At 49.1% G+C, this 19,991-nt stretch overlaps 1 protein-coding gene across 1 annotated transcript in view; it reads left to right on the forward strand.

The window, feature by feature from the left end:
* Col26a1 (collagen type XXVI alpha 1 chain) overlaps nucleotides 1-19,991 on the forward strand; it is a 136,853-nt gene that overhangs the window by 24,321 nt on the left and 92,541 nt on the right. The window contains exon 2 of the mRNA XM_028765932.1: nucleotides 8,747-8,869. Within this exon, the coding sequence (XP_028621765.1) occupies nucleotides 8,747-8,869 (123 nt within the window). The remainder of the gene's footprint in view (nucleotides 1-8,746; nucleotides 8,870-19,991) is intronic.

Below are 19,991 nucleotides of genomic sequence, written 5' to 3' on the forward strand. Positions count from 1 at the left end.
CTTCTCTTCTCTTCTCTTCTCTTCTCTTCTCTTCTCTTCTCTTCTCTTCTCTTCTCTTCTCTTCTCTTTTCTTTTCTTGTCTCTTCTTTTCTTTTCTTTTTCCATCTGTGAACACTGGACCCAGTCTCCCCACACATGTGTGTGTGCGTATGCATGTGCGTGAGTGTGTGTGTGTGTGTGTGTGCATGCGCGCATGTGTGTGTATCCCTGTTATATTCACTTTCTGCCCTATTCCCTTGAGACTGGATCTTGGCTGGTGAACCCCAATGATCCTTCTCTGTCTGCCCTTTCAGTCCTGGGGTTTCTGGTAGTCTTAGCCATGCCCAGCTTTTTTCATGGGTGCTGAAGATTCGAACTCAAGCCCTCACATTTGCACTGCTTTTGTGCACTGAGCTGTCTCCCCGAACCTGTATAGTGTATTTTGATGACATTCATCTCCTGCTACCCCTCAGACTCCCTGTGATGATGCTTCCTCTTCCCAAATAATCTCCCTTCTACTGTCTTGTAGGAAGGGGCTGGGCTGGTGGCTCTGTGCCCGAGCCACAGAACACTGGCCAAGAGTCCTCCAGTGAGCAGCCAGGATTCACAGGCTCACTAGCAGAATGCTTGACTAGATCCTGAGTTCTGGGTCCAGCGTTTAAAAACAGGAGATAGCAGCTCAGCTCCCGTTCTGTGGGCTCTGCCCAGATCCAACCAGGCCCAGTTCCTCAGTGTCCTGACTGTCGTGGAGGCCGCTGATTTGATGGAGAGCATTCGGCACCCTCTCTCAGCACATCCTCTCTGAAATGCCCGTAAATGGCCATAGGTTTGTTGTCCTAGTCCTCTTTGCAGCCGGGATGGATGGGAGATCTGGTTCCTAAATAACCTAACTACCCTTCTGGCTGAGCAGCATATTGGGATTGAATTGATGATCTTTGAAGGACCCTCACATGGAGTGGGCTCAGGAATTCTCACCGTGGAAGGTTCTGGAGTGAATGCATGGAACACTGAAGGGATAGGAAGAAGGTACACAGCTTGCTCTCTCTGTGGGGTCACTGCAAGGTAGTAACCCCTGTGGGACACAATTCCACCCGTGTTCTTCATCCTTCAAGCCTCGGTGCTGGGTCCTGGATCCCAGAGTTCAGAAGCCACATCACCGCCTTCTCATCTGGCAGTTGCCATGGAGCTCTCAGATCAGCATCTGATCTGTCTGAAATCAGCATTTTGAGGCTGGGAAGATGGCTCAGGTGGTAAAGTATTTGCCTTACAATCCTGACGACCCCTGGACCCTGTCAAAGTGGAAGGAAAGACCCAGTCCCACAGTGTCCCCTGAGCTCCGTGACATACATGTCCGCACATGTACACCATGCATGCTCTCAACCTGCCTCATGATAACAACACATACATGTTTAACAAAACTGGGCATGGGGGTTCATGCATGTAACCCCAGTGTTGGGGAGGTGGAGACAGGAGGACCCTTGCGGTCTACTGGCCAGCCAGCCCACACGACTTGACAAGCCCCAGGCCAGTGAGAGACCTTATCTTCAAACACTAAGATGAGGGGACCAGGGCACTATGGATACCGTGTCTGACTGTGTTGGAAGTTTCTAAGTTTGCCTGTTAGTGGGCTCCACTCGTTATTGGGCTGGGCATGGTGGCACATGGTCCCACTACTTGGTAGACAGGAGTGGGAGAATATGAGTCTGAGGCCAGCTTGAGACCTTGTCTCAACAACAACAACAATAACAACAATAACAACCTCCCTATGGATGGCAGCGGAGGAATGACAGCGTTTTTCCTGGATGCACGATAGAGGAAGAACATCTGATGTTGACCTGTGACGTCCATATGCACACATGTTACAACACACATGAACGCATACCTCTATACACATACACAGGTACGCATGCACACATGTGTACCAACACACACATGCCTGCATACACACATGCATATGCATGTATACACATGAACAAACACAATCTCAGGGTCAGAGGGAACATATTTTGCTCAGATAATGTCAAAGAGTGTCATCATTTCTATAAACCAAGACTCTATTTTTTCCTCTCAGCTTAAGGAGCAGCTTGACATCTCCAAGTTCCAAAGATTTATTTTGTGTGTATGCAGGTGTGTCTGTGTGGAGTATGTGCACATGAATGCAGTGCCCTAGGAGGACAGAAGGGGGCATCAGAGTCCCTGGAGCTGGAGTTACAGGTAGTTGTGAACTGCTGAATATGTGTGCTGAAATCAGAACTCAGATCCTCTGCAAGAGAAGCAAGGGCTTTTAACTTCTAAGTCATTTCTCCAGACATATTTTGTTATTAAGCGTGTGTGTGTGTGTGTGTGTGTGTGTGTGTGTGTAGGCATCCCCAAGTTCTCTGTGTGTTCAGGTCCATCTTCAAAGGAGTGTCAGGAAGGAGACACACTGTTCTGGCTGGAATTATCCTGCAGTACAGAAAGACTTGGGCTGTGTGGGTAGGCAGTGAGTACCCCTCCCTCCCCCAAGGAACAGAAGACACAGGTGACAACACAGGATACTGGGATTCTAGGAAAAAGGCCATGGTGGGCCTCAGAACCATGAGATCCTAGGATGAACTGTCTTGTTTTGTTTCATTTTAGTGTGTATGTGTGTGTTTGTGTGTGTGTGTGTGTGTGTGTGTGTGTGTGTGTGTGCAGGTCAGAGGTCATTGCCAGTACCTTCCTTAACTGCTTTCCACTCTATTATTTTGATATGATGTCTCTCACTGAACCTGGAGCTTCACTGACTCAACTAGACTGGCTACAAAGACAGCCCTGGCTTTGTTCCTCCAGTGCTAATGTTCCAGGTGCCCTGGTCCTGGCGACTTTTCCTGTGGGTGTTATGGTTGCAGACTCAGGTTCACATGCTCTCGTGGCAATCACTTCACTACCCGATCCGCCTCCCAGCACTGATGAGCTGGGTTTTCACGTATCACTGCCCAGAGCCCTCTTTCTCTGGCTGTCTGTATTGTTTTGGGCCAGGTTTTGGTTTCTGGAAACCATTGACAGCCCATGAAAATATCAGATGTCTCAAGGAGATGATTCAAACCATTGGGAAATGTTTTCCAATTTGCAGTTCATTTTTCTGTTGTGTGATCTAGAGGTGGCTGGACTCTCTGTCTGTTCTGGTGTCCATGGAATGGGTTTCAAGGTTGGACATTGTCCTCAGATTGGCAGTAGATTATTTAGAGTAGAATCACACCTCTGTGTCCTTTTGGTAACACACACAGAGTGGTGATATAGAACCCATGCTATATTGTGACAAAAAAGGGTGGGGGCAGACGAGATGGCTCAGCAGGTAAAGGAGCTTGTCATACAAGCCTGGAGACCTGAGTTCAATCCTCTGGACCCACATAAAGTTGCTGCCTGACCTCTACAGGTGTGCCATAATGTAGGCCCAAGCTGTGAGGAGAGAATGATCCATTTGGCTGGTGGTTTTAGACAGTTCAATCCATTGCTGTGGGGACACAGGGCAGAGAGGTTGCTTTTACATCTTGACCACCAGGAAGGAGAAACTGCCAAGGAGTGAACCGTGAGAGTAACTCTTACACCCCATCCTCAGTGACCTGCTTCCTCTAGATAGGTCTCTCATACCGAGGTTTCCACGAGCTTTCAAAATAGCATTACTACTGAGATTTCAAAATGTTAGGGTGTAAAATGATGCATGTGTCTTTGTGTGTGTCTGTGCACATGAGTGAAGGTATCCTTGGAGGCCAAAAGGGGGCACCAGATCCTTTGAAGCTGGAGTTTCAGCTTTCTTTTTTCTTTTTCTCTCTATGGCATTTAGTATATTCTTTGCACCTGAATTGCTCTAAAATTTTGCCATAGTATAACTTACTGTAGCTTTAGTGGAGTTCTATACGTTGTGTGTTTCTTCTGGTGAATTTTCTGTACTGTTCTCTGTCTCTTTCATTTTCTTCATCCTCCCTCTTTCCTTTCTCCTTTTCCCCTTCTTTCTGTTAGAGTTTTATGTAGATTAGGCTGACCTCAAACTTAACAGGTAGTTGAGGATGACTTTGAACTCCTAATCCTCCTGCCTCTACTTCTCAAGTGCTAAGATTACAGGTATGTGCCATCCAACCTGGTCTCTTTGTAGGTTTCTTTTTTCCAGACAGTGTTTCCCTATGTTCTAGAACTTGCTCTGTAGACAAGGCTAGCCTAGAGATCTACCAGAGATCTACTTACCTCTGCCTCCTGAGTGCTGGGATTAAAGGTGTGTGCTGCCAATGGCAAGCTTTTTTTTTAAGGATTTATTTTTGTTTATGTGTATTTCTGTGTGTGTACATGTACGTGGTGACATGCAGAGTGGGTGTTAGGTTCCCTGGAGCTGGAGTTGCAGACAGTTGTGAGTTGCCTCATGTGAGTGCTGGGAACTGAACTAGAACCTTCTGGAAAAGCAGCAAGCCTGTTCAGCCACTGAGCCATTCCTCATACCCTTATTACATTTTTTAGAGAAAAGGACCCACTGAAAAGCTAGCCTGGGCTCAGCTGGAAGTTCTGATCCTCCTGCCTGTTTCTCCAGTACCTAGAATCCAGGTGTGTGCCACCATGCCTGACTTACTTCATTTCTAAGAGATCAGAAGTTTTCATCCCGTAATTTTACATGTGGTACGTTACTTTATCTCTTTGAGGATATTAAGTTTTTAGAAGCTCTCTCCATGCTAAGGAATGTGGCTCAGTTGGTAGAATACTTGTCTAGCATCCCAAAAGCCCTGGGTTCGATTCCCAGCATCATATGGCAGAATAAATTTGCAATCCTAGAACTTGGGAGGTAGAGACAGAAGGATCAAAAGTTACAGGTAATCCTCATATACATAGCGAGGGTAGGGCCAACCTGGGCTACATGAGACCTTGTCTTTAAAAAAAAAGTTCCCTCCATTTATCTGGTTGGTTCCTCTGCTGTTTTTCCTTGTGACTTATTGCCTGTTGAGTTGGTGCCTTTGCCTTTGTATCTTTCTCTTCAAATAATTTAAGTCTTGGAATTTGTTTGTTTGTTTGTTTTCTATGAGTTTACTTCTGTTTATTGATAACTTGACTTTTGGTACACTGGTTATTTGGGCAAAAAAAAAAAAGTGGGGAAAGGGTGTGCAGAAGAATCCAGCTATCTGACCTTGAGGGTGTACTGAAGGTCAATAGTTTATGAGTCTTTGTGCTATATAGATAGTCCAAGCTGGCCTTGAACTCACTGCGTTGCCCAGGTGGCTTCAAACCTGCAGTCCTCTCGCCTCAGCCTCCAGAGTGTTCATACTGTAGGCATGTACCACCATTCTCTACAATGCCGGATGCTTTGGTTGTTATTTTTCCCAGTTTTTCAAGACAGGATTTCTCTGTGTAGCCCTGGTTGTCTTGGAACTCTCTCTGTAGACCAGGCTGGCCTCAAACTCACAGAGATCCACCTGCATCTACCTCCCAAGTGCTGGGATTAAAGGCCTGAGCCACAGCCACCACCGCCAGGCAGTGCCTTACTCCTGACACCAGCAGGGATAGAGACTTGACGCTTACAGCTATCCCTTACCACTTCTACTCTGCTCTGCCTTAGCCTCTGACAGTCACCTGGCTTCCCTTCCACACTGACCACATGTGCTACTCCCAAGCTGTCCCCGTCATTAGTCCTGGTCCTGTTGGCTGCAGGTTTCCGGCTGGGCTCTCCACCTCCAAATTGCTCCCATCTGCTCTCTCTCTCCCAGATGCCACAAACCATCTAGCCCACTGCTTTTCATTTTCTAATGTGGCTGGGGACTTAATTTTAGCTTGAAAATTTCTAGGATCTGGTGGTAGGTGGTGGGGATGGGAGCATGTTCCTGTTCCTGCTGGGTATCTTAACCTGATCTCCTAAGTTTGTCCGGTTCCCCTTGTCCACCTCGGCTGTCCTTGCCCAGCTTTCCTTTCCTCCTACCTCCTGTAGACAGTCACTGTCTGGACGAGTCATACACACCCTTGCTCCCTCACTGGAGGATTCTAGGCAGGGGCTCTACCACTGAGCCACCCCCCAGCCCCTCACTGGGGGATTCTAGGCAGGGGCTCTACCACTGAGCCACGCCCCCAGCCCCTCACTGGGGGATTCTAGGCAGGGGCTCTACCACTGAGCCACGTCCCCAGCCCCTCACTGGAGGATTCTAGGCAGGGCTCTACCACTGAGCCACGCCCCCAGCCCCTCACTGGGGGATTCTAGGCAGGGCTCTACCACTGAGCCACGCCCCCAGCCCCTCACTGGGGGATTCTAGGCAGGGGCTCTACCACTGAGCCACGCCCCCAGCCCCTCCCTGGGGATCTAGTGCCCTGCTACTGAGTCATGGCCCCATCCACCAGGACAGGCCTTTGTCCTTAGGCCCAGCTCTCCTGACACTTCTAACTGTACAGGGATTTCTGACATGCTTTTGTCTCTTTCAGCCTTACTCTGACCCACATCTATCCTTCTGTGCTAATGTTGTCCCTTGATGACCCATGGAACTGCAGTTAATGGATTGATCTTTTGGCGCTTAGATGGTAGCCTTTCCTAGAATTGACCCTGCTCAGTTCCTGTAGCTCCTTGTGCTCATCAGGAGGTTGGATCTTTTCTGTAACCAGGTCCTTCTCTGTCATGCTTCAGTGGCAAGGTGGGCTTGAGTCTTCTCCACGGAATCCACAGGTCAGTGACTGAGAGGACACCAGGGCTTAGAGCCTGAAGTGCTTTTGCCTCCCCTCAGTCCCTGACAGAGAGTCTCTGATAGTTTGTATTGTCAACTCAGTAGGCTCTAGAAGTACCGTGGAAACAAAACTGGATGTGTCTGTGAGGGAGTTTCAACACTGGATCAGTTCAGGTGAGAATGTGAGCAGGACCTTGGGGCAGCTGTTCACAGAAGCAAACAGCTTGTTTCCTCTTGATTATTCAGTCCCTGACCCGATCATTGGGTGGCGACGCCCATATTCACTGTGAGTCTTCCCACCCCAATTAAACCTCTCTGATAAGCCTTCGCAGACACTCCCAGAGATGTGTTTTCCAGGTGATTCTAAAGATTAACTTTTACAGGCCAGTTGCACAGTTCAGTGTCAACCAAGAGTTCGTCTGGGTGTGGTGCTACAGGCCTTTAATCTCGGCACCTGGGAGGCAGGGCCAGTACATCTATGTGAGTTGGAGGCCAGCCTGGTCTGTGTCGCAAGTTCCAGGCCAGCTAGGGATGCCCAGAGAGACTGTTTTGGAGATGGAGTGCAGAGAAACTGAGAGTTTGAAGAAAAGAGCATGAAGCAGAGTGAGGTAGAAAAGGCCAGTTATTAGATATTAGCTTATTCCTGGATGGTAGTACATGCCTTTAATCTCAGCACTTGGGAGGCAGAGGCAGGCAAATCTCTATGAGTTCAGAACCTGCCTGGTCTACAGAGCAAGTTCCAGGACAGGCAGGGCTACACAGAGAAACCCTGTCTCAAATAAACAAACAAACAAACAAACCAAAAAGAAAGAAAGAAAGAGAAAGAAAAAAGAGAAAAGATATCGACTTATATAGTGATTTACTTAAAGCACTGCTCATTCTGCCTGTTTGCCTAGGAGGACATCACTTGCTACTGAAACAGAATGACCTGGAGGAATAGCTGAAACAAGGGGTCATTGCCCTTAACAGCCTGCTGAGACTTCTGTAAAATTTCACTTGCTTGCCTACCCTACCTAGAAGCCTTTCAGGAGTTGTCCTGGCTTCGGTCTGCTGGTTTCAGCAAGGCTGGCGGGGAGACGATCCACACAAGGTGAAGAACAAACCTCGAGGCAGTACATCTCTGCAGGCACTGGGTCAAACACTTCCAGAGTCTGATCCTGTGTTTTATTCTTCTTACACAGCTAAGCATAGGAAAACTCCGGGGAACGATTACCATGTAACAATTATCACAATAAAGCCTTAGGCATAGCTACAGAGAAACTCCTTAGCAAAGTAGCAATGTGCTGTGACCTTTACAATAAAAATGAGTTCTACTGGCAGATAAGCAGAGCTCAGGGCTTAGGGTCTAGAGAGGATGGAGCAGTCCTAAGCATCAGGATATATTCTATTGGTAGACAATTCAAAGTACACGGAACCTCTTTCCTAAGGATGGGCTCTGATCACTGAGAGATGAAACCCAGGATTAGGACTTACACAATACTCAGGATATTAGTGGGGATTCTGGGGAGGTTGGCGCACAATAGAATAGCTAAGAATGGCCAGGTTGACATTCTGGCATTCCAGTTGACCAGCTCGCTTGATTGACATGTTTCTCCCATGCTTACTCTAAGCTGTGCTCCCTTTACGCTGGTGATATCACTCTTCCATTCTCATTGATGTCGGAGTGCTTATTCTAGGAAGAGTCCCATATCAGGCAGTTCTGGTCCAGGTCTGATTATGATGGTTAGTATTGATTGCCAAGTTGACAGAGTCTAGAATCACCTAGGAGACATATCTCTGATTACATTGGGTTAATTGAAGTGGAAAGTCCAAATGGGCAGCTTCATTCCCTAGGCTGGGCTCCTGCACTGCATAAGAAGGAGGAAGTAAGCTGAGCACCAGCATCCATCTCTCTCTGCATCCTGACTGCGATTGCAACATGACCAGCTGCCTTATGTTTTACCAGCCATGATGGACTGGACCCTCAGAGCCCAGATAAACCCTCCCTCCCTTCCTTCTTTAAGTTATCTTTGTTGGGAATTTCATCTCGACAGTACCCCCTTTCCCCATAGCATGCTCCTCTACACTGCCTCTGGACCCTCTGGGAACAGCCAAGGCTAACACAACTGTTGCTGTCCCCACAGGCACTGGTGCCATCACACGGTGACAAGGACAGTGTCCTGCCAGGTGCAGAACGGCTCCGAAACGGTGGTCCAGCGAGTCTACCAGAGCTGCCGGTGGCCTGGGCCCTGTGCCAACCTCGTGAGGTAAAGTCACCCAGGGTGCCCTGTTCTGCCTTGCCTTTCTGTTCTCTTGCATGATGTGACCCAAGTACAGTTCTGGGCTTGGCTGCCTTGATGCTTGGAAAGGAGAGTTGAGCACAGATTCTATCAACAAGAAGTGAAGTGTACGTGCCACAAGAGCGATAGGCTCCTACAGTGTCACTGTTCGGGATTATTGCCGATGCTTCGGGGAGGGGACAGAAGAGATGAGAGATGGAGAGGGATGGCGGGCCTAACGACGAAAGTAAATAAATTATGGGCTTGGAAATCTAGCTTTTAGAGCTGCCCCTTAATAGCCACGCCCACTCAGGGCCACACCCCATTACAACACCCCTCTTGAGGACACATTCCACAGCCAGTCCTCTCACAGTCTCACAGTGGTGCCCTGCCACAGCCATGCCCTCTTGTGGCTCTGGCCTCTCACAGACACACCCTCCAAAACCACGCCCCCTCAGAAAGCCCCACCCCCGCACACAGCCCCACCCCTCAAGCACGCCCATCCCCAGTCATCCTTCTTACCCTCTCACAGCTCGCTAGCTCCACCTTCTCACAACCCTGCCTTCCTAGAGATTTCCCTTGATGTCTCATTGGCTGGGATTCTCATGGTAGGTATGAGGATAGAAACATCCTGCAAGCCTCAGTTTCCCTACCTTAAAATGGAGGGGACAGAATACTGCCTCAAGATATTGCTGGAGGAGGAGTTGAGTCTCCATGATGGAAGTCTCGCAGGAACCTAACTTCTTCTTCTTCTTCTTCTTTTTTTTTTTTTTTTTTTTGGTTTTTCGAGACAGGGTTTCTCTGTATAGTCCTGGATGGCCTGGAAATCACTCTGTAGACCAGGCTGGCCTCGAACTCAGAAAACCGCCTGCCTCTGCCTCCCAAGTGCTGGGATTAAAGGCATGCGCCACCACCGCCGGGCAGGAACCTAACTTCTAATCAACACTGAGGCACAGGCTTTTGATGAGTGGCAAAAGGCTTAGGAGCCAATTCCAGGCTCTCAGGGAAGAGGCGCGTGGTGGTGGGGGTGGGGGTGGGGGTGGCAGGCAGCTCCTGGTGCGGTTCGGGCCTGAGCATGCTGCATACCTGCATTCCTCACTCTGATTTTAGGGAAGCGAAGGCTCGCAGGACCCCCTGCCCCATCCCGAGCTGACTCCAGCCTATTCTTTCACTTAGAACCCCACTTGCTCACCCCACTGCCCACGTTTCAACCGCAGCATTTACATACCAGCGTTCAGGTTTCCTTATTTCTTGTCTGCTTCGCCTCCCATTTTTTCTGAAGTTGTATGGGGCCTAATTGTGGTTCTCTCCATCCTTTGAAGCATTCCTGGGCGCCTTGATTTGTGTTGGCATAGAACAGTGCTGGGGAAAACAGAATACAGAAGGCACTTCACTGAGCTTGGGATCAGTTGCAAGTTGCTTCCCTTGGTCCTCGATTGCTTTGTCTATGGTAGTAATGTCCCTTTAGTCCCTAGATCCTGGGTCTGCCCTAGACAGCAAGGGGCTGGGGATGTGGCTCAGCCCGTAAAGTGCTAAAGTGCTCACCTAGAACACATAGAATCCAGATTTCCATCCCTGGCACTGCATAAACTAGGCACGGTAGGACATACTTAGAATCTCAGTATTCAGAGGTGGAAGCAGGAGGATCAGAAGTTCAAGGCTATCCTCTGATACATAACACATTCATGGCTGGCCTTGGCTACATGAGACCCTGTGTCAAAAATTTTTTTTAAAAAAAAGGAAGAGAAGAGAAGCAGAGACACAGACAGATAGAAAAAGAGACAGAGGGGGAGAGAGTGCTCTCGGGAAGGTTGGTTGTGTGCTTCTAATCCTAGCACTCTCTAGCTAAGGCAGGAAGATCAACTTGGGCTACACATCAAGATACTGTCCCAAAAGAAAAAGAAACTAAACTGAGTTTGGGAGGTGTTTCAGTTGGTAAAGAGCTTGCTTTATAAAGAGGAGACCCGAGTTCCATCCCCCAAACCCATGGTGAAAGGCTGGGCACAGCGACACATGCTGGTAAGCCCAGCACTGAGCAGGCAGGAGGTAGACACCTGCTGCCCTCTGGCTCTCTGGAGGCACAATACCAGCTGAGTTACTGGGGATGCGGTACCTACATTTTGGGGGTCTATGTACATTTGGGGGGATATGGTAGGTATGAGGTTAGAAACAGCATTGAGCAAGGAGAAACTTAAAGTAAGAATTTGACATTTTCCTGTGAATGGAGGAAGGACAGGACTTGACTGAAGGACATGGCTCAGTCATAAAGCGCTTGGGTCCCAAGCATAAGGACCTGAGTTCCATCCCCTGGAGCCAGGTTAAAAACAGGGTTTGGTGGTATACACTTGTAACCGCAGCTTGGGAAGGGCAGACATTTGGATCCCCGAGGCTCACTGGTTACCTAGCCTATAGCCAGCCTGGATGAATTGGCAAGCTCCAGGCCAGTGAAAGACCATGTCTCCAAGACAAAACCAACATGGATGACTGAGCGGCTTCCACAGACGTGCACTATTTGCACAGACACCTGCTGCCCTGCTAATTAAACACCAAGTCTGCCATTGACCAGATAGCCTTCTGAGCTCGGTGTAGTCTGGAGGACTCCCTTCATTGCCAGGGCTTCCCCTTCTCTGAGCTTGTCTGGGAAGTTCAACACCCCCCCCCCCACACACACACACACGTCCCCCACGCCTCTATCTGAAGAATGTCAGGTAGCCTTAGTTAGATTACAGGTTCAACTTCCTTTCTTCTGATAAGAAACCATTCAGCTAGAACCTGAGGTTCTCGAAAGGTTTCCTCATGCTAATGAGACATTTCGGTACCCCAAGCCGTCAGCCAATGAACTTTGCCCATCCTGGATGTCTCTATCCCAAGTCCCCAAAACTATATAAGTCTTGATCACCCCAAGTAAAGTTGATCTGCCTCTCTGTAGCTGGTCTCATTGTGTCATCCCCCTGACCCCCTCACTCTACCACCACAGAGAGAGGGGGGAGGAGGGAGGGGGAGGGAAAGGGAGAGGGAGAGGGAGAGGGAGAGGGAAACGAATGCAATAAAATTAAGTATAAATTTAAAACAAATAAGAGGGAGAAAGCAAGCCAGACACCAACATTCATCTCCTCCTGCTTCCTGACTGCAGGCGCAGTGAATGGGCCCAGCTGCCTTTAGGTTGGTTCTGCCTTTGGTTCCATGAACCCAGGTCAACCCTTCCTCCTTTGTGGGTCAAGTGTTATGACACAGCACTAACAAAGACCCGGAGGCAGAGAGAACCACCTGGACTTCCCCACTCAGTGCCTCAGTTTCCTAGTTGGGACATGGGGGTGACCCCTATTCCATCTTGCACTGCAGTGGGGATAGGCTTAGCTTGTGTGTGTCTCTTACAGTGGATGTCAGATGGTATTGGACGCTACCCTTGGGTGCCCCCAAACCTCTCTCAGTCAACTATTGGCAGTGGTGGGCTGGGTGCAGGAGGTCTGCCAGACTCAGAGGAGTGACACGGGCACTGAGGGGTGGGTAGCTTTGCTCCACCAGGCCTCTTCTGCCCTTGGCAGACTCTGTAGCTCCTCTGAGGTCTTTGATGGCATTCCAGACAACCTTTTCCAGATGTGCTGAGTAGAGGGCTTTGGAGGAACTCTCTAGGGCGTCATCGGCCTCCCCATTCTGCCTCTGCCAGACGATCCCCTGCTGGCCGGCCTCCTGCTTTGGTGGGGTTGCCTGCTGCTCAGGGGGCAGACGCCTGCCAGGCTAAATGGAGTTCTGATTTAAATACTTTAAGATGTGGGCTTGCCTTCCTGTCCCTCCTCCTCTTCCCCCAATCTTCCGCCTCTGTCTTCTCCCTGTCCTTTCTTCTCCTCCTCTTCCCCTTCTCCCTCTTCCTCACCCTGACTGTGGAGGCTTTCTTGTCTGGGTGATGTCCCCCACCTCCGTGGACCTGAGCTCCAATGGAAACAGCTGTCTGCTGGGTCTGCTGTCTTTTCCATGTTTCCTTGGTGTTTATGTGTGTATGTGTGCAGAGTCCACAGGTCTACCTCAGGTGGCATTAGTGTCTCCATCTTGTTTTTTGAGACATGATCTCTTATGTAGCCTGGCACTTGTCAATTTGGCTAGGCTAGCTGGCTAGCAAACCCACCTGTGTCCACACCAGTTAAATAATAATAATAATGATAATAATAATAATTATTATTATTAAAATGTGCAAGCCAGGGGATGACTTTGTTGAGCTAGTTCTCTCCTTCCACATTTGTATGGGCTCCCAGGAACTGAACCCAGGTCTCCAGGCCTGTGTGGCAAGCCCTTCACACACAGAGCCATCTTGCTGGCCCATGGCCAGCATTTTCACATGGGTCCTGGGAATCAGGTTCTGATCCTAATCATTTTCAATCACTTTACCCACTGAGCTCCCTCTCTCTCTCCCTCTCCTTCTCCCTCTCCCTTTCCCTCTCCCCCTCTCCCTCCCCCTTCCCCTCTCTCTCCCTCTCCCTCTCCCTCTCTCTCTTTCTCTCTCCCCAGCTCCCATGTAGTTTCATTGTTTTTCAGACAGGCTCTCACTAAGAAGCCCAGGCTGATGTCAAACTCACAATTCTCTTGCCTATGTTGGCTGTGGCTGCCTCTTCCATCTGACACTGGGGAATACCAGAGGTCAGAGACAAGCCCTCCTACCCCAGGATTGCAGCGGGACTCCCCCCTGCCCCCATCCTCCCTGCTGGTCCTCTGCTGTTCACCAGGAGATACTCTCCTTCCCTCTGAGTAGCGCCTCCATGTTTTCTGCTGAAGCTTTGCTACCCTTCAGCCTGTTCCTCTTCACTGCGGGCTCTGATGAGGAATCAGAGGACCAGGCAGGAAAGGGGGCCTGACTTGGCCAGTGAGGGACGGATGCAAGACTCTTTGGATGAGGACTTAGGGACTCCTGGACTGTGGTAGCACCCAGGCACCCATTAAGAGACCTCATGTCACTATAGGAAGATGTCTTTTAAAGGCCAGAGGGTCATGTGCCCTGCTTATCTGACTTCTGTAATAGGGCATCTCACCCTTGATAGAAATACTTTTTCAAGTCTCTCTCTTTTAAAATTTTATTTATTCATTTATTTATTTAGTGTGTGTGTGTATGTGTGTGTACACACATGCACATGCCCCATGGCACACATGTGGTGGTCCGAAGACAACTTTCATGAGTCAGGTCCCTCCTTCCACCATGTAGGTCAGTCCTGGGGGTTGAACTTAGGTGGTCAGTCTTGGCAGCAGGCACCTTTCCTGGCTGAGCCATCTTGCCAGTCCTTCTAATCTCCTCTGAAGCAACTTGTTTTAGGGGACACCTTGGGCATTTCTGAGAGGCTGTGGGTCTGTGGCAGGACTCCCTCTGAGTTCCCTGCATACCACATAATTGTGGTTTTGACCATTTCTTTGGAGGACCTGTGTGTCCTTGAAGGGCATGTTAGTATCTTAGTTAGCATTTTTCTTCTGTGAGAAAACAGGCTTAGAGTCCATCATCCACATAAGTAAAGGCAGGAAATCTGGAGGGAGGAACTGACCATGGAAGAGTACTGTTTGCAGCTGGCTCCCTGTGGCTTGCTCAGCCTGCTTTCTTACAGCACGCAGGCAGGACCACCAACCCAGACGTGGTTCTGCTCCATGGTAAGCTTGGACTTCCCACGTCAATCTTCGATCAAGACACTGCTCCACAGGCTTACCTACAGGCCAATCTAATGGGTGTATTTTCTCAATTGAGGTCCCCTCGTCCACAACGACTCTAGCCTGTGTCAAATTGACATAAAACCAGACAACACAATCAGTTAAATTCCTCATGGCTATGATAAAATAACACACGAAGGTTGATCTTTGTCACATAGTTGGACAGTACAGGTCTATCATGGTGAGGACATGACAGCAAGAGCGTGAGGTGGCTGGTCACACTGCAGCTGCAGTCAGGAAGCAGAGTGACAGATGCCGGGGCTCAGTTTGACTTCTCCTTTTAATTCAGCCTTGGACCGAAGCCAATGGGATGGCGCCTTTCACATTCAGGACGAGTCTTTCCACTTCCGTTCACCTAATATAGAAACTTTATGATGGACATACCTAGACATTTGTCTCCATGCTGACCCTGATCCTATAAAGTTGACAGTTATCAAAGGGTCACTGCAGGATCAGGGGCCTGCAGAAGACAAGGCCCCTGACTGTTCAGGATCCAGGTCCAATGTGGAGGTCAGAGGAGGATGTTGACTGACCCGTTCTGTTACTTTGTCCTTATTCCTTTAAGGCAGAATCTCTAACTGAACCTGAGCTAGGCTGGCAGCCATCAGCCCCAACAGTCCCCTGCCTCAACATACCACAGCACTGAGGTTACAGGTACATGCAGTCAGGCCCAGGCTTTATTCTTAGATGCTGGGGATTTGAACTCGGGTCTTCATGCTTTCATAGCAAGCACTCTTAGTCATTAAACCATCTCATAAGACTCCAGCAAAGAGCTCTGAAACACCGATTGGCAGAGAGAAGCATACTCACTGGTCCCATTAGAGGCTTGAATCTGTAAAACGTATGCCACCTTGAGCCTGACCTCATTGTCCTCTGGGTGTCAATTTTTCTTGTCAAGTGAGGGCATTTGTCCCTGCTTGGTCCCTACTTCTCAGTTAGCAGACCCCAACTCCCTTCCATGCCTCTCTATCCTTTCTGGCCTCAGGCGGAGATCTCTCCTGAAATCACATTGTGAGTCAGGTCCCCTCCCAGGGAGAAGTTCTCGCCACCAAGCTCGATGACCTGTGTTTGATCTCTGGGACCCACATGGTAGAAGGAGATAACCAAGTCCCCCAAGTTGTCTTGTGACCTGTGCACACTGTGGTGTGCTCACACACCTAAACATGTGCACAAAAAATGAACAAAGCTGGGGCAGAGAAAGTTAGCTTCACCACACCACTTGGTATTGGCTTCTCACTCTTATGTGTCTGCCTTGTCTAGCATTTTTTGTCCTGTGTCCAGTGTACTGAATAGTTTTACATCAACTTGACACAAGCTAAAGTCTTCTAAGAGGAGGGAACCTCAGATAAGAAAATGCCTCCATAAGACCCAGATATAAGGCATTTTCTCAATTAGTGATTGATGGAAGAAGTCCCAGCCCATGGTGAGAGGTATCATCCCTGGACTGGTGGTCCTGGGTTCTATAAGAAAGCAGACTGAAAAAAAATCACAGAGAACAATCCAGTAAGCAGCACCCCTCCATGGCCTCTGCGTCAGCTCCCGCCTCTAGGTTCCTGTTCTGTTGAGTTCTTGTCCTGTCTTCCTTCAGCAATGGACTAAAATATGGAAGTGTAAGCCAAATAAACCCTTTCCTCCCCAGCTTGCTTTTGGTAAAGGTGTTTCATCATGGCAATAGTACCCCTAAGCAGGACAGCCAGCCAGAGTCTTACTACATGACCCTACTTGACCTATAACTTGCCACACAGACTAGACTGTCCTTGAATTCTCAGAGATCCACTTGCTTCAGCCTTCTGAGAGGTTGCATTCGGACTCTGTAAGGTCTTATAGACTCTGTAAAGACTTCTGCCTCCCAAGAGCCTAAGGTTAGAAGTGTACACTCCCATGCCTGGCTCCTTGTACCTGCTAACCATCCCCTTGCCTGCATAAAGCAGGCTGTTGGGAATTTTTTGCTGAGTGTATGGATAACTTATAACCAAGCTCTCTTACAAGATGTGTAGGAGGGGAAGAGGAGGGAGCTTGTCAACGCTGCCCAGGGGACAGAAAGGCTTCCTAGAGGAGGGAACACTTGAGTTTCAATGTGAAGGGTCTTTGAGAAGAAGAAAGAAGGGTATAGGGAGGGAAACTTTTATGTGCATGACTAGGTTTGACGGAGGAGGATGAAGCACCCCTAGGTTCTGTCTTAGGGAGGTAGGTCACTCACAGATTCATACTGAAGCCCTCTACATATCCAGGAGACTAAGTTGCCCTTCAAACTTAGCCTTTGTCGGTCAGGCTGGTGAAACAGCGCCACCCACTGGTGGAGCCTGTGCTTGTCGTTGGCGTGAATGCCACCAGTTAGCAGAGTGGTCCAGAGAGGACCAGAGGGGAGCTGTACTGGAGGATCAAGCTCTCCCCCTGTAGTCCAGGGGTTTGAAAGTAGCAGCCGCAGGCAGCTTCTGGAAAGAAAAGTGCTCTCTGGCACCAGATGGTCAGAGCAGAATAGCTGGGACCTGGACCAATTCCTTTGACTCAGTCCACAGTGCCACGGACATCCAGCACTGACACTGTCAAGGTTGCTAAACAGCTTTCTGCCTCAGTTTCTTCATGTGCAAGCTCGAAATGATCATGCCTCTATCTCTCTTGACTTTCTCTACATGAGCACATATAAACCACTCAATTCACTGTATTTGGGCCAGCAAGATGGCTCAGCAGGGAAGGGTGCTTGCTGCCAAGCCTGAGGACCGGAGTTTGATTCCTGAGACACACATAGTGGAAGGAGAGAGCAGATCCCTCAGAGCTGTCCCCCATCATCTCCACACGTGTGCTTCAGCACGTGCTCAGTGGACACGTGTGCTCAGCATGTGCTCAGCGCTCTCCACACAACAATAATAAACTATTTGTAAATGTTCTGTTTGGGGGTGATAATTATTTTTGTGTCCATGTGCAAATGCACTTGATGCTGTTCACTTTTTTAAAAAAAAATTAAAGATTTTTAATTGTTTTAAATTAAGTATAGGATGTATGTCTGATGGAGGGCCCTGCTGGGCACAGGTGGAAGATGAGATCCTTGACCTCATGAAGGCTGGACGCCCCAGGGGGTGGGAGTTTTGAGGGTGGGGAGGTGGGAGTGGGGGGGTAGATAGAGGTTACATCCACAAAGAAGAAGGAGGAGGTGTGAGGGGATTGGGGGTTCCTGGGTGGGTGGGGGATGGGGTAAGGGGACAACATATGAAATGTAAATAAAACATCCAATAAAAAAATTAAAAAAAAAAAAGGATGTATGTCTGAGTGAGTATGTGTGCATTATCTCAGGGAAGCCTGAGGTACTGGATCCCCAGAATGGGAGTTCCAGGCAGTTGAGAGCTGCCCAATGTGGGTGCTTGGAATTAAACTCAGGTCTCCTGGAAGAGTGGTACATACTTTTAATGATTGGGGCATCTCTCCAGTCCCTGAGAACAATTTTAAGATTTACATATTTTATGTTGTGTGTGTGAGTGTTTTGCTTGCATGTGGATATGTGCTCTGTGTATGTGCCACCTCCAAGTTCCGTAGAGGGAGTCTATGTGCTGGAACTGTCCTTAGAGATGGTTGTAAGTAGGGTGCTGGGAACAGGACCCGGGCCCTCTGCAAGAACAGCAAGTGTTCTTAACCACTGAGCCATCTCTCCAGCCCCCTGGCTATCTATTTTGAGACAGATTCTCTTACTAGCCTGGAACTCAGCAAGTAAACTAGACTGACCGGCCAGTGAACCTCAGGGGTTCTCCTAACTCCACCTCCCCCAGGCTGGGATTCCAAGTGCTTGCACCGCACCTGACAGTTTTACACGAGTACTAGGGATCAGAACTCGGGATCTCATGCTTGAGCAGCAAGCCTGTTACCAGCTAAGCCACCTCTCCAGCCCTGTCTTAGGCTTCTGACTAGCATCATCATTTAAAATGTGGACTGCAGTACCTCTCAGGGGCCAGAGACTGGGAGAGGGAGGGGCAGTGTGTAGAGGGAGCTGTCCCACCCCAAGTAGAGCAGGGACACGTAGCTCAACAGCGGAGACCCTCTGGCTTACGGAATGCTCAGGAGGCACAACTCGGAGGGACGGTTCAAGAATCCCCACAAGCAGAGCCCTAGTCCTGAAATCCAATTTTAGAAATGGCTGTGATTTGTGAGTCTTCCTGTCAACAGGGTAGCTCCAGACGCTGCTACCAATTAACTCGTCATCTCCGCTTGCCCATTAAATCATCCCGTGTCAGTGGACTTAAATGTTTGTGAAGCCGTGCAGTCTTCTGTGGCAGGGGGATTGCTGCAGACATGTTAAGGCCGAAAGTTGGGGTTACACACATGAGCCTGGGCTTGTGATCTTTGACCATACAGGTTTTGTTTTGTTTGTTCTTTCCATTTGTTTGTTTGTTGGGGAGTGCTTTGTTGTGTTTTGAGGCAGGGTCCGGCTGTGAAGAGCCTAGACTGGTCTCAAATGTGAGCTCCTCAAACCTCAGCCTCCCGGAGTGCGGGATCACAGCTGTGCACCATAACACTGGACTTGATTTCATTTTTTAACCTTTCTCTCTCTCTCTCTCTCTCTCTCTCTCTCTCTCTCTCTCTCTCTCTCTCTGTGTGTGTGTGTGTGTGTGTGTGTATGCGCACGCGTGCATGCACAGTGCCCAGGTAGAAGTCAGAGGCTTTGGGAATTGGCTCTCACCTTCCACCATGTGAGTCTGGGGCACTCAGAATCAGGAAATGCTTACAGAAAATGTCCATTTACCCATCATTCCATTACACCAGCTCTTTAACCTCAGTTTTTGAGACTCAGCCTGGAGCTGGTCAATTTGGCTAGACTGACTGGCCAGCAAGCCCTAGGAATTCTCCCGTCTCCACCTCCCAAGTGCTGGGACCATGCGTGCACATCCTCACATTTGGCATTCTAATGTGTACTCTGCATTTTGAACTCACGTCTTGTACACGCAAGACTAGCGCTGTACCGACTACGCTGTCCCCCAAGTCCTCACGTCTTGTACACGGAAGACTAGCACTGTACCAACTACGCTGTCCCCCAAGTCCTGCTTTGAACCTTCTTGATGTGCCTAGACGGTAGCGTTTTAACTGAGGAAGGATTCTAATGTGGCTGAGTTTTAATCAAAACGCATTTCCTGAGCCGATCACAGCGCAACCCCAGTCTTGCTTACTCAAGACTGTGAGACACTTCTCCACAACAGTTGACTGAGTTTGGAGAGCTAGGGAAAGACAGGAATGAGCTGAGTCTGGTGGTACATACCTGGGTGAGCGATCCAGGTACTCAGAGGCAGAAGCCAGAAGATTATGTATATTCAAGGCCTTCCCGGGACAGTACAGAGTATGTTTGAGACCAGCCTAGGCAATTTAAAACCCTGTCTTAAAAAGAAGCCTGAGGATATTTAGTGGGAGAATCCCCCAGGGAGGGGCTGGGGGCGTGGCTCAGTAG

This window comes from Grammomys surdaster, unplaced genomic scaffold (assembly GCF_004785775.1).
Source record: "Grammomys surdaster isolate TR1022 unplaced genomic scaffold, NIH_TR_1.0 166, whole genome shotgun sequence".
Taxonomy (NCBI): domain Eukaryota; kingdom Metazoa; phylum Chordata; class Mammalia; order Rodentia; family Muridae; genus Grammomys; species Grammomys surdaster.